Source organism: Onychomys torridus, chromosome 14 (genome assembly GCF_903995425.1).
Source record: "Onychomys torridus chromosome 14, mOncTor1.1, whole genome shotgun sequence".
Lineage (NCBI taxonomy): Eukaryota > Metazoa > Chordata > Mammalia > Rodentia > Cricetidae > Onychomys > Onychomys torridus.
In genome coordinates, this window is record NC_050456.1 from 81,111,569 (window position 1) to 81,125,710 (window position 14,142).

The 14,142-nt window shown below is 46.6% G+C and overlaps 1 protein-coding gene across 1 annotated transcript in view; it reads left to right on the forward strand.

Moving 5' to 3' along the window:
• The window catches only part of Vipr2 (vasoactive intestinal peptide receptor 2), an 80,517-nt gene extending 67,731 nt beyond the window's left edge, over positions 1-12,786 (forward strand). Inside the window, exons 7-13 of the mRNA XM_036205379.1 lie at positions 4,658-4,808; positions 5,483-5,543; positions 6,922-6,991; positions 7,393-7,484; positions 10,313-10,442; positions 10,582-10,623; positions 11,561-12,786. Of these exons, the coding sequence (XP_036061272.1) occupies positions 4,658-4,808; positions 5,483-5,543; positions 6,922-6,991; positions 7,393-7,484; positions 10,313-10,442; positions 10,582-10,623; positions 11,561-11,734 (720 nt within the window). The 3' untranslated portion in view covers positions 11,735-12,786. The remainder of the gene's footprint in view (positions 1-4,657; positions 4,809-5,482; positions 5,544-6,921; positions 6,992-7,392; positions 7,485-10,312; positions 10,443-10,581; positions 10,624-11,560) is intronic.
• Positions 12,787-14,142: the final 1,356 nt, after the last annotated feature.

Sequence of the window (14,142 nt, forward strand, 5' to 3'; positions counted from 1 at the left end):
AAAACACCTCCTCATACCGTCACCTGGGGGCTAGAGTACCTTGCTGTCTCAGTAAAGGTTTCTATTGCTATAAAAAGACACCATGACCATGGCAACTCTTATAAAGGAAAAAAACATTTAATTGAAGTAGTGGTTTATAGTTTTAGAGATTTAGTCCATTAACATCATGGCGGGGAGCATGAAAGCTGGAAATATGGAGGCATGCAGGCAGACATGGCTGTATCTTGATTAGAAGGCAACAGGAAGTGAACTGTAACACTAGCAGTAGCTTAAGCATAGGAGACCTCAAAGCCCACTCCCACAGTGACACACTTCCTCCAACAAGGCCATACCTCCTCCAATAAAGCCACACTTCCTAATAGTGCTACTCCTTTTGGGGACCATTTTCTTTCAAACCACCACATTCTACTCCCTGGCCCCCATGGGCTTATAGCCATATCATAATGCAAAAAATGCATTCAGTCCAACTTCCAAATTCCCCATAGTCTATAACAGTCTCAAACTTTTTTCAAAGTCCAAATTCCAAAATCTCTTCTGAGATTCATGGCAACCTCTTAAATGTAATCCCCTATAAAATTAAAATAAAAAACAGATCACATACTTCCAACAAATAACAGCACCTCATATACATTACTGTTCCAAGGGAAGGGACCACAGTGAGGAAATGCTGGACCTGCAGTGCAAACTCCAAATTCTGTGTCTCAATATCTGATGTCCAAACACTCTTCAGATCTCCAACTTCTTTCAGCTTTATTGACTGCATCTCACTTTTTTCTCTTGGACTGGTTCCTCTCCCTGTTAGCAGCTTCCCTCAGCAGGTATCCTATGGCTCTGATATCTCTAATATCTTGGGGTCTCCAAGGCAATCCAGGCTTCAAGTTCACAGCTTCCCACAATGGCCTCTCTGGGCTTCCATTTGGGGACCCCCTGACACATGCCTGGCCTCAGCAGCTTTCCTTAGTTAAGGGGGAAAATTCCATAGCCCCTTCCTGCTATCCTTAACTCCAGAACCACACAGTTGAAGCTGCTAAGTTCTGCTGCTTGCTGAGGCTAGAACATGGCCCCCCTCATACAATTACATCTTCTCTAGCTTTCTGGTTTCCATGGTTTTCTTCACTGCCTGAGTTTGGCTGTTCTTGAACTTGCTCTGTGGATCAGGCTGGCCTCTACCTTCTGAGTGCTGAGAGTAAAGGCATGCATCACCACACCCAGCTCTAAGATTTTCTTTAAACTTGGCTGAGTGGGATCTTGCCCTGAGGTCACCACTCCTTTTATTCCACTTCTTAATCCATTTATCTCCTTGAACACAGGATTTAGTGCTATTACACTTCCTGATGCTCCTTTTCTCAATCTGTATACTTTGTATTTTTATTTGCTCAGCTTACTCCTCATTATAAATCTTCATCAGAGTTAACACTAATAACCACATGACAGAGTCTATATTAGACTATTTTGACATTTCCTCTGCCAACAGAATTAATACAAAACTCTTCACTTTAGCCTCAGGCAAACTTTTTTCAGATAAGGACAAGAAGCAGCCACTTTCTTCACCAAAGTCTCACAAGACCAGTCCCTAGGCCACCTACTAACATTCTTCTCCTCTGAAACTTCTTGATCCCCACAGTTCAAACCATTATTAGCACCACTGTCTTCCATACTCCTGCTAGTACAACCCATCAAGCAGTGCTTAAATCATTCCACTGCTTTCCTAACCCAAAGCACCAAAGTCCAAATTCCTCAAAACAAAAACATGATCAGACCCATTAAAGCAATACCCCCGTCTTGGGTACCAACTTCTGTCTTTGTTAGGGTTTCTGTTGCTGTGAAGAACAGCAACTCTTATAAAGGAAAACATTTAGTTGAGGTAGCGGCTTACAGTTTTAGAGGTTTAGTCCATTATCATCATGGTGGGGAGTATGGTGGCATGCAGGCAGACATGGTACAGGCTATGTCTTCATCAGAAGGCAACAGGAAGTGGACTGAGACACTGGGTGGTATCTTTGAGCATATATGAGACCTCAAACTCCACCCCACAGTGACACACTTCCTCCAACAAGACCACCTCTACCTACTCCAATAAGACCAAACATCCTAATAGTGTCACTCCCTTTAAAGGCCATTTTCTTTCCAACCACCACACTTGCAAAGGGCAGATGCATTTTCAATTGTAAGCAAATAGATTGGCTGCTCTTTGAAATGCACCAGGAGAACTATGACATGATGCTTTCTTCTTGGTGCCTAATGTCCCTTTCAAAGACATTGCCAAGAGCAGCCATCCTCCTGGGATTCTTTCAGCACCCTGCCCCCAAACATGATGCTATCCTTTCCTCGACAAGTTTGCCTTTTATCATCGTTTATTAAAATGAGCCTTTTATGTTTCTGTTGCAAATGTATTTCCAGATTCACCAGTTGTCAGTTGCATTTAGTGGTATTTTGCTTCCTAGAAGTTTTCAGAATTTTTGTAAGCCCAAAATGTCTTCTTGCCTTTTAGCATTATGTTTATATTTGGTTTTCAGGTTTCCTATCTTGATTAAGAGATATTTGCTTTCAATTTTGTTCATTTATGTCTTTAATACACTTGTAATTTACTCATTTTGTGTTTTGAGGTAAGGTAGGCTTTATCAAATGTCAAAAAAGCAAGATACATTTAAGCAAGTCATCACCTACAAGACATCTCTCCAAGAGTCTTAACTTGTTTCACCCACTATCACAGTGAATGATAATGTCTTCCTGGCTGGGTGGTTGGGGCATTTGTGCTAAGGATCCCATGAGAGACCAGAAACTGCTGAAATCTTCATTGATGAAGATAGTAAGAAGTCTCTGGTGACTGGCTGTTCCTAGAAACAGAAGATTTTCTGTACCTTAATTCCATTTGGAGAAAAGGGAGGCAGCAAAGCATAAGACTAGGGCAATGTGGAACAGGCTGGGTCATGGGTAGAATTCAGCATGTTGAGGTCAAGCTCCTCATGGCCATTGAGGACATCTGGAAAGGCTTCCCTGCTTCCTGTAAGAACATCTACCTGTGTGTGGTGTAAAATATATAATCGGTACATTCCAACATTTGCTCTCCCTTCATATAAGCAGGGATTTCATAAACCGGGGATTTCAGCTTTATAAGCAAATGGGAAATTACTGTTTCTATGGGGAAAAGAATATCACTTTCAATTCCATTCTCTTCTATCTATAAGATGTGTAACTATAAATATACACAAGTAGAAATACATATATGTGGATAATCTTGTATTATGAATAGGTATATGCATGAATACGATGTATTTTATGTATAGAATGGGATTATATTCAAATGTATGTGATGTGTGTGTGTGTGTGTGTGTGTGTGTGTGTGTGTGTGTGTGTGGATGTGTGTGATATTGTGCTCACTCATATAGGTGAGAACAAATTTGTATCTGTACATGGGATGTGTGTAACTACAACACACACACATATATGAAAAAGATTGCAAAAGAGTGAGTATTTAAATTTTGAGAAATTAATTAGAGTTGGAAATAAAGTGTAAAATATGAGAAATATAGCAAATGAATTATTTTTCCTAAGAGTTTTAAAATGGTCTTCACTGGGACAAGGGGATTAGATATTAATTTAAAGGCTGCCAGATTTTTTTTTTTTTAACTTTAGGAACCTAGCTATGACCAACTGTTTTCTCTTCCCAAACTTCTATTATCTATTAAGGAAATGACTGCAGTCTGTCAGCCCTTTCCAATGTTGATCCTTTGTTCACCTGTGGGGGCTGAGGCCAGGGAGCTGCAGGTTCACTGGCCATAGGCTACCCTTTCCCCAGCATCCAACCACTGACAGCCTCCAGGTATCCTGGCCCTTCCCCATGTACGTACCTCAAGTGTGCCTAGCATTGTTCTCGCTAGTTTGTTGTCAACTTGACACAAGCTAGATTCATCTGGCAAGTGGAATACCTCCGCCAGATTGGCCGGTGAGCATTTTCTTGATTGATGATTGATGCAAACCATTCCAGCTCACTGGCTGAGCAAACCACAAGGAGCAAGCCAGTAAGCAGTACTCCTCCCGGCTTCTACTTTAGTTCCTGCCTCCAGGTTCCTGCCTGAGTTCCTGCCCTGACTTCTGTCAGTGATGAAGTGCAACTTGAGAGTTGTAAGATAAAATAAACCCTTTCCTCGAACTATTTTGGTTCTGGTGTTTTATCACAGTAACAGAAACCCTAAGACAAACATCCCACCCATCACTTCATCCAGCAAGTGCTCTCCTCCACTGTGTGTCTTGGAGAGGGTGGGCCTCTTGAGTGGGCAGTGAAGGAAGAACTGAGGTCAGGGCATGTCTGAGGGGCAGGAGTAACACAGCAGGAAGGAGGACCAAGTAGGAGGAGGTATGTCTGAGCCTGGTGTCCAGGAAGATAGCCAGTGACTGGCTCCCAGGAACTCTCTGCCTATACTTCTCTCTTCAGAGAAGCAGAGGCTCCCTGAAGATGGTCCCTGGCATTGTATATACAACGGGCTCTGCCCCAGTATAACACATTTTTTTGGCCTCTGCCAGGACAAGAAATTAACAACATCCCTCTAAGTCAGTACTCTGGCTTTGCTTTACAACTCAATCCAAACAGAGAACAGCTCCGCCTACCATAACTATTTTTACCAACTGGCACATTCTCTCACTTCTCTGGTTTCAGGTCGGCTGTAAGCTCAGCCTGGTATTCTTCCAGTACTGTATCATGGCCAACTTCTACTGGCTTCTGGTGGAGGGTCTCTACCTGCACACCCTCCTGGTGGCCATCCTTCCTCCCAGCAGGTGCTTCCTGGCCTATCTTCTGATTGGATGGGGTAAGGGCTTCATACTCCCCATCTTGATTTCCATCTCATTTGGCCAAAGTATGCAGGCTTCTGCTCAGAACTCCACACCAGTGGGTATACTAAGTGGTCACCTTAGGTGCTCTGGGGATTCCATCGATGTCAACTAAGGAGCTGGCTTAAACTGTTTTAGCATTCTACCTCCATTCACCCCCACGCATTGACCTTAAATGAAACTGAGCTACTGACAAGTAGCAAAATAGTTGTTCCTAACCCCCTTTCCCTGTCAGTTCATATCAACGGTGAAAAACCAGGGAGGATCAGACGAATGACACATCCACCTGCTGGCAGGAGGCCAGCCCTTCCCACAGCAGGGAGGGATGGAAGCTTGTGTGGCTTGGCGGGGGGCAAACACACAGCCACTTAGCCATCACAGAGCCTGTGAGCATGTCTCCCTCTTACCTGGCCTCCCTGTCTTTAGTAGACAGGTTTCAGCCCTGTTCAAAGCCTCAACTTTCAGACATATGTATCTTTGTGGCCTAATAAGGTGTAAGTTCACATATTGATGAAGACATTAAGCGAGAGCATCCATATGGTCCTTCAGTTGCAAATTCTTCTTTGGAAGTTCTGGCACTTGAGTACCAGGTGTGTGGGGATGCTGTTTCTCATCAATGAGATTGAGCCAATCTGATGGGGTCTCTCCACAGGCATCCCCAGTGTGTGTATAGGCGCATGGACAGCAACTCGCCTCTCTTTAGAAGACACAGGGTAAGTGCTGTGTGTGTAGCCATGACTGTGAAATAAGGTCTTCCAATGCTGGTTGAATCTGGGAACTAAAGAAGCTTGTACAATTAGAGGCAAGAAACACTTGCAGCCAGTCAAGACATTTCTAGGCAGCATTTAGCACCCTGTGATTAGAAGACAGACGTGTGGATGGTCACGGGAAAGTCTCACTACACGTTTCAGTATTTGGAAGAGGGTCCACATGAGGTGAAGATCCAGCCAGGCCTGCGGCTTAGCTAAAATTGGGACAAACCAGGCAGAATGAGTGATATTTTGCATGACTCCTTGGTGTCACCAAAAGAGAAGCAGGTATAAGCAGGTTTGGTGGGGGGGGGGGGGCAATAGAAAACATTGAGATCAGGCTACCTGGCTACCTGGATGACCTCTGTGAGCAGCTCCTCCTTCGAGAACTTCTAAGCCTAGTGGTAGTGATACATGTATTCCTAGCCTAAATGTATCCCACAAAAGACCCCAGGGCATCAACTGTCCACTGAAGAGCATATCACTCTGTGAGTAGATGGTCTAAACCAACCTATTTAGCCTTGACTTCACACTGACAGTGGAAAAGAAACCCCTCAACTGGGGTACCTGGCCCAGACACCCTGGGGTCAGCTGGGGTACCTGGCCCAGACACCCTGGGGTCAGCTGGGGTACCTGGCCCAGACACCCTGGGGTCAGCTGGGGTACCTGGCCCAGACACCCTGGGGTCAGCTGGGGTACCTGGCCCAGTCATCCTGGGGATGAACATGAGTTTTCAGAGCCAGTTCAGCTGCCTGCATTATATTGCCAAACTGGGGTCCAAAGGCCATGGAGCTCTGCCCTTGCTGGAACAGTTAGGATCCACAGTGGGCTGTAGACACCAAAAGTGGGAAGCCTTATATAATCATGCTTCTGCTGGAGATAAACCCTAAGGAATACCAGGTCCACCTCAACCACTCTCAAGGCATATTTTTAACTCTGCCTTTCAAACACAGATACAAACAACTGGGGAGAATACATTTTTCAGAATGAAGAAAAGCCTTCATGACATCAGGTGTAGGGAGAGCTCATGCCTTGAAATAAAATTGCAGCTTTGAGACTTAGGCACCCTGGAGCTACATGCCATCCACCCCACCCCCATTAACAGACAGTCAGGATGACTCACTGGGGAGAGCAGCTTCCCTCTACAAGCACAACAGTTAGATCTAGCTAGAGGTGACTAGGAAATCTGAGTCTGATTGACAGATGGAATGAAAGGTCCAAGAAAGGGGAAGGTTGGTTCTGTGAGTTCCATGTGAGAGGTCAGTCCTCAGTTGAACACTTCTGCACAGAGCCTGGTTTGTAGGCTGATTCAATGTGACACCAGTTTCTTTCTTTCTAACAGTTGTTGGGACACAAACGACCACAGCATCCCCTGGTGGGTCATTCGGATACCCATTCTAATTTCTATTGTAGTAAGTAGCTGCCTATGGAGAAGCTCTGATCTGTTCTTCTTTTATGTATCTGCACTGTGCAGAGTGTAGCCACCATATGTCACTGTGTACAAATAACTACCACCTTCCTAAAGAAGGGCCCCATACCTCCAGGGCAGTTCCCAGGGAAGGGTAGACTCTGAGAGGTGAAAACAAGAATCTAGACCTGAAGGAGATGCTAATAGTCAGTTGCACATCTCCAGCTGCTCAGATAATCACAACTTTATGCAGTAGTGCCCCCGATACCCACATGAGGTCTTCTTTGGTGCAGTGGGCAGACCTAGTTGCCTGGGGTAGATGGTGGCCAAATCCTGTACATGGGTGGTCAGGGATAAGATTGAAGGCACCCACGGATCAGGTAGTCCTTTGTTGTCTCTGTGCAGGTTAACTTTGCCCTCTTCATCAGCATTATAAGGATCTTACTTCAGAAGCTAACCTCCCCAGATGTCGGTGGCAACGATCAGTCACAGTACAAGTGAGTATCTGTTGGTCCAACATGAAAAATATACATTGAAGTATGTGGAGAGTAGAGCCCAGTGCTAGACCGTAGGTCTTCTAGGTTCCTAGATGGCCTAAGGTATAGCTGGTACTGACATTAGAGCCCAGTACTCAGAGGGGCCAAGAAGCCATGCTGATATGATGGTGCAAATAAAAGGGGGGGGTGACCTTTTCTCATGTTTGAGAGCATGCTGGAGTCTTATAATGAGGGTGTTCCTTACATGTGTGTCCTCGCTCTGATATCACAGCTTGTCATTTCCCCTTAACCACACATTATTCTTCATATTGTCTGTCTTCCCTACCAGACCTTGGGGCTGGCATCTTGTGCTTGGACCTGGCTTAGTAATTACCTAACAAGCTGTGTGTCATGTGAAGGGTACAGGGCAAAGGTCAGGAATGTCACCAGCTAATTTATAATTATCCAAGGAATCCATAAATTACCTGTAATTCACAGAGAAAAAATAGACTCCAACTCAGGTGTGACCTGCATATAATAAGCTCAGTGCTGATGTATTTGATGCAGCTCAGGAACCTAGGCTCAGACGAGGCTGTACTAGGTAAGAACTGCATCTCCCTGGCCAGGTCATCAGCTCCCAGGCACTTGGAAATTACCACCTGCATCCAGGTTCCTTCCCATCCACAAAAAATGAATCAGCATCCATGTGGGTACTGAGCCGAAGAGGGCCTTCCCTATATTCTGTCTCCTCTCTGTAAAATGGGATGGATACTTGCCTGTTAGGTTTGAGAGACAATTGAATTAATCCTTGAAAGACATTCAGTGCCTGGCACAGAGAACCAAGAAAGGATTTGGTGGACATTTGAGTCTTAGTTCTGCCATGCTGTGCACAAAGGACAAGTTTCTATTTGTGGAAGAAGTGATCTACACATAACAAGGCGTAGGCTGCCCACACGGTGCTTGATAAGAGACGCCGGACCCCATGCATCCCCCTTGCAGCCTTGAACAGCAGGGTGGGCATTGTTAGCTGCCCTTCAATTAAATTTGGACTTTCAGCAAATCTTGTTTAGTGTCTGTGCTGACCTTTTCTCTGGGTTTCTGGGGAGTGTTTGTTAAGAAGGTCTTTAGATGGATGCTTTTATTTTGGAAACAGAATTATATGGGGTAATGAAGTCTGTGCTTTCCAGGGTGGTGAGAAGGGCAGAGGGCTGTGTTTCACCCCTTGGGTTGTAGCAAAGAAGGACTAAAGATGTTCCTTTCCCGAAGCACATCCCTAGAGTCAGATGGGCAGACAGGCCATGTAAATGACCTATCAGCAGCTTCCTTATAAACTCAGGTAAAGGAATGGTGCTCAGAAGCCTAGTGACCCACCATGCTGATGCTGGAGGACTTGGGCACAGAGCCTTAAGGGTGCACATTTGCAAGGTAGCAGTTGCACTGATGTCTTGTTGGTAGGGATACCTACCACTTGTACCCATGACCATCACAGAAAGGACCAGGCTTCTATGCAGGCTATGAAATAGGGGGAAATCCTGTCCTTGGACATGAAATGTGGAGAAAGGTACACACCTCTAGAACTTGCATACCCTGTGTCTTAGTTATGATTACTATTGCCAAGATGAAACACTATGACCAAAAAGCAAGTTGGGTAGGAAAGAGTTTATTTTACTTACACTTCCACATCACTGTTCATCACTGAAAAATGTCAGGACAGGAATTCAAACAGGGTAGGATCCTAGAGGCAGGAGCTAATACAATGAGCTAGGCCTTCCCCCATCAATCTAATTAAGAAAAGGCTGTACAGCAGATCTTATGGAGGCATCTTCTCAGTTGAGGTTGGATGCTTTCATCTAACTAGCTGTGTCAAGTTGATGTTACTCTGTTCAGTGTGGACCTGAAGAGGATACCTATAAAAATACTTTAGGGAAATTGATCCTCCCCCCCCCCCCGACTCCCCCACCTGTGTTAGGAAGTGAAGAGAGAAGCAAGAGGGACAGGAAGCAGGAGGAGTCTCCTGACTTCCCTAGCTGAATTGAGATGGGCTGTGTGCTTAGAGATACTCAGCAATCAGGAGAGGGCTCCTACATGGCTGCGTACCCTCCAGGTGGTTTCTCATGAGCACTCACTCCTGAGCAATTGGAGGCACCTGAGGATGGTAAGCTAGATACCTGGTCCCTAATAAGGGGCTCATAGAACATGATGAAGACAAGCCTCACATGTCATAGGCCTAGAGCAGTGCTTCTCAAAGTCCCTAGGAACTGGGCAGAAATGCAGATTTGGAGGCTGTTGCCTTGCTGTCCCCCTGTTCCAGAATTCTACAACAAGACCTCCACATGGTTCCAACGCAGTAGAAGTCTGGGAAGCTGTGGCTGAGATAACTCAGCTACCAGGAAAAATCTGATCCGTTTTCACTGGTGTCTGTATCAGTAAGGAAGGACCCCTCTATGTGTTGGGGGGATGCCTCATGCAGTGCCCCCTTCCAGTGCTAAGAATGGAGTCCAGGGTCCTTGCTCATAGTAGGCTTTGTCACTGAACAATAGCCCAGCACTATCAGAATGCACCTATTCAAGACTAGTGTGGCCCACTTGTTGGCACTGGTGACAAAGGACCATAAGTCTCCTAAAGCTGGTAAGCCACACAACACGCCCTGTAAGAACCTTTTCTTCATGAGTAAAATCACATAGCCACATTTGCAAATTCTGCCCAAATGTGCCAAGAGGAGGGTTTACTAAGTACAAGAAAAGTAGGCACCTGCGTGTTCCCTGACCACTGCAGCCCCCAAAAGCTCCCACAGTAGTCCAGAGTGGGAGAAGCAAGCAGCTCAAAGCATCATGTTCTTCTTCTACCAGGAGGCTCGCCAAGTCCACATTGCTACTAATCCCACTGTTTGGCGTCCACTACATGGTGTTCGCTGCCTTCCCCATTGGCATCTCCTCCACATACCAGATCCTGTTTGAGCTGTGTGTTGGGTCCTTCCAGGTAAGTGTGGGAGGCACTGTGGGCACTGCAAACTGCGGGCACTGCAAACTGTGGGCAGCTCTGATCCTTCCAGGTAAGTGTGGGAGGCTCTGTGGGCACTGCAAACTGTGTGCAGCTCTGACCCTCTGTCTCTTTGTAGGGCCTGGTGGTAGCAGTACTATACTGCTTCCTGAACAGCGAGGTAAGTCCTCTGTCAATCAGAACTGAGCACACTGACATTGGGGTCAGGAGTGGGCCCCATTGCCCATCTCTGCCCAGCTGTGCCCCACACAACCAAGGCCAAACGTGCTGTCCTCAAATCCCCACTTAGGAAGGCTTTTACCCCTTCCAGCAAAATTTAACCTCTGTCCTCCACCAATGTCTCCTTCATGGTTAGCATCTTACTCTTCCACAACCTACAACTGAGTCCAAGAAGTTATGGTGTGAGTGGGAAGGGCTGGGCCTCATTGAGAGATGCATCACTTTGTCCGAAGTCAAAGTCAGAGCCCAATTCTCCTTCTGTGACCACTTCCTTCCATTCACCCTTCAGTCTCCAGAATCTGTCCACCCTAGGTATTGCTGACTGTTCCTGTGACCCTCACCTGATGACCAGCCCCTTCTTCTAGTCACTAAGAAAGGCTTTTACAGAGCCAACATCCATGTCCCCTTCTAACACTTTCTTCACTTAGAGTCCTTAAAGGGGATAGATGTTGATGAAGGTCCTAAAGGAGCCATGGGGCTGTGCTGAGGCAAGACATACCCCCATACTACATCAAACTCCCCTATATCCTTAAGGCTATACCCTTTTCTGTCTACCCCACCTACTTACAGCCCCATGCTGCATCAGTATATCCTCCTGGTGTCTGGCATTCATACTCAGCAAAGCTGGGCCCATCTCCTACAGCTCTGTGTTCTGCCTGCCCCTCCTCACTCACTCAACATCTTCCTGAGGATAAAACTTCTCTCCAGGAACCAGTAATGGGGGTGGGCCAGAGCACCCATCCTGTGGCTACTAGAGAAAAGTTTAAACCACACCAGCTGTTTGCTGTTCAGTGGGTGAATCCATGCTGCTTGTCTCTTTAGAGAACACATGAGTTCCTGCATTCCAAGCTGACACTCATTAATTCCCTCATCCCCAGGTACAGTGTGAACTGAAAAGAAGGTGGCGAGGCCTGTGCCTGACCCAACCTGGGAGCCGGGACTACCGGCTACATAGCTGGTCCATGTCCCGGAATGGCTCAGAAAGTGCCCTACAGATACACCGTGGCTCCCGCACCCAGTCCTTCCTGCAGACTGAGACCTCAGTCATTTAGCAGTGTCCCTCAAAAGGAACTGACAGTGCTGCTGGGTTTGACAGTGTTTGCTGGCTTCCTCTGCTGCTCCAGTGCCTGATGCCTTACTGGGTCAGCCCTGGTCCTTACTCTGACCTTCATGTGTAACTCGATTGAAACACTAATTATTATTGTCAAACTCCAGCCTTTAAGCCATCCTCTTCATCGCATGGCTTGGCCACATAGGCAGGTCTACTTTCAAAGACAGCAAGAAAGCCAAGTGGCCTTGATCATCAAAACTGGAGCCTGGCACCTCTGAAGAAGACAAGGAGGAAATTTCTGGTTCCCTGCCTCCTGTCAGGGGGAACCAGGTCCAGAACCAGCGGATCATCACCGCCCTGTGGCACCCAATGCATGCCTGTGGATGTCTATGAAATTCCTCCTCTATCTATGACAGACCAGGGAAACCAGCTGACAGCAGCCTTCTCATCCTAGAAGCTCCCTGGTCCCCATGGCCTTGAGTTCTGTCCTGTGGGATGGGCCTCTGCATCTGGACAGCCACACCCTTGCTACTCCCTGGACCATTTGGTAGTGACCAAAGATAAGTCAGGGACGATGTTCATGGTTCAGTGGCCAAGCCAGGAGCTCATATCCTCCTGGTCACTTAGCATCGGCTGCTTCCGACAAGTGATAAGCAGCTCTGGATTCCAGGCTGGCCCATCAAGATGAAGGCTCTGGGGACTTGTCCATACAGCCCAGGGATGTTCTCTAGGCAATGGAAAACTGTACTCTTTTTGAAGAAAATCAGTATCTTAACATTGTTTAAAAAGAGAATTATTTTCTCAAAATATAAGATGGCATCATGTACTCCTTTCCAATATTTGCCAATAATAATCCTTACTGTTCCTTTTATTTGTGACTGTGGACAGACAGACCAGGGAAGTCACAGCATGGTTGAAGGAGCAGCTGAGGGGTGAGAATGCCTGTCCCTGCAGTGCCCAGAGACCCTGAGGAACCGCCTGGCCCGGTGCAAGGGCTGTAGGTTCTGGACCTGGTGTTCTGACCACACACACACACACACACACACACACACACACACATACACACACACATATACACACACATACACATACACACACATACACACACACACACACACACACACACACACACACATACACACTCACACACACTCGCGCATGCCAAGGATAAGAGCTGCAAAGTGTTTTTCCTGTGGTTCCTGTGACATGTAGACCCCAGGCAACATGTCAATGATCTCAACAACTTTTCCAGGGCCAGAGGTCTCAGGGTCATGAAACCACAGAAATAAGAGCCCCACTTCCAGTTCTCTAGAAATAAAACCAGTACATGGGGGCTTTAGGACAGCAGAGAAGTGAGTATCTAGAGACTAGCTGAAGCCCAGTGGCCAGACCTCTGGCCTGAATGTCTGTCCCCCAGGACTGCCCCTGGCGTTTTGATTTCATCAACTCTTTTGTTGTTGGTGGTGGTTGTTGTTTTTTGAGACAGGGTTTCTCTGTGTAGCTTTGGAGCCTGTCCTGGATCTCACTCTGTAGCCCAGGCTAGTCTCAAACTCACAGAGATCTGCCTGCCTCTGCCTCTCGAGTGCTGGGATTAAAGGTATGTGCCACCACCACCCAGCTCATTAACTCTTAACAAGCCCCCATTTTGATGGCAACTGGGATTGGATGGACAGCTCAGATAATTTAGAAGACACAGCTAACCTGCTACCTCCCAGGGCTGCAAGGCTGGAGAGCAGGTCATGGGTAGCAAATGGCCTCGGCCACGCACCCCAAAAACAGATGTTGGCAGTGGCGGTAGGTGGGTGCTACAAGCCCTGGTATGAGCCTTGCCTTTCTTCACCCAGAGTTATCACTGCTTAATACAGCAGTTCTAGGGAAACAAAGTTCTTTCATATCTGAAAGTGTCCTATCCACAACCAGGTATGGTCACCCTGACATGACCCCAAAGAGACACGTAGGACCTGTGAACACAAGCAGCCATCATCCAATAAGCAGTCACTGGTCACACATGGAGCATTCCAATGTGCAGGGACACCATCACCTCAGCCCAGCATGTGCTAACACTAGGCAGAGCTGGGCCTAGGTCTTCTCCCTAGTGAAGAGATGTGCTGGTCACAGACTAGCCACTGCTGGAACTGATCAGTAGCAGAGGTATAGGAACCACATGGTCAGCATGTGATCTTACGTGTTATATGTGGAGTATCTACAAACTGCACCACAGAGTGGAACTCAGCTGTATATATACTGCAATAAACATGATTTCATTCTGTGTGAGTTTGCTATGAACGATGGTGAGGCCCTAGAACCTAGCTGTGTGCTACTACACCTCTTGAGTACCCTGACTCTGGACTATCCTGCCTTACATCCTCATGTAAGAAGGTGGATCTGAAGTACGAAAGGTGTGTAAGT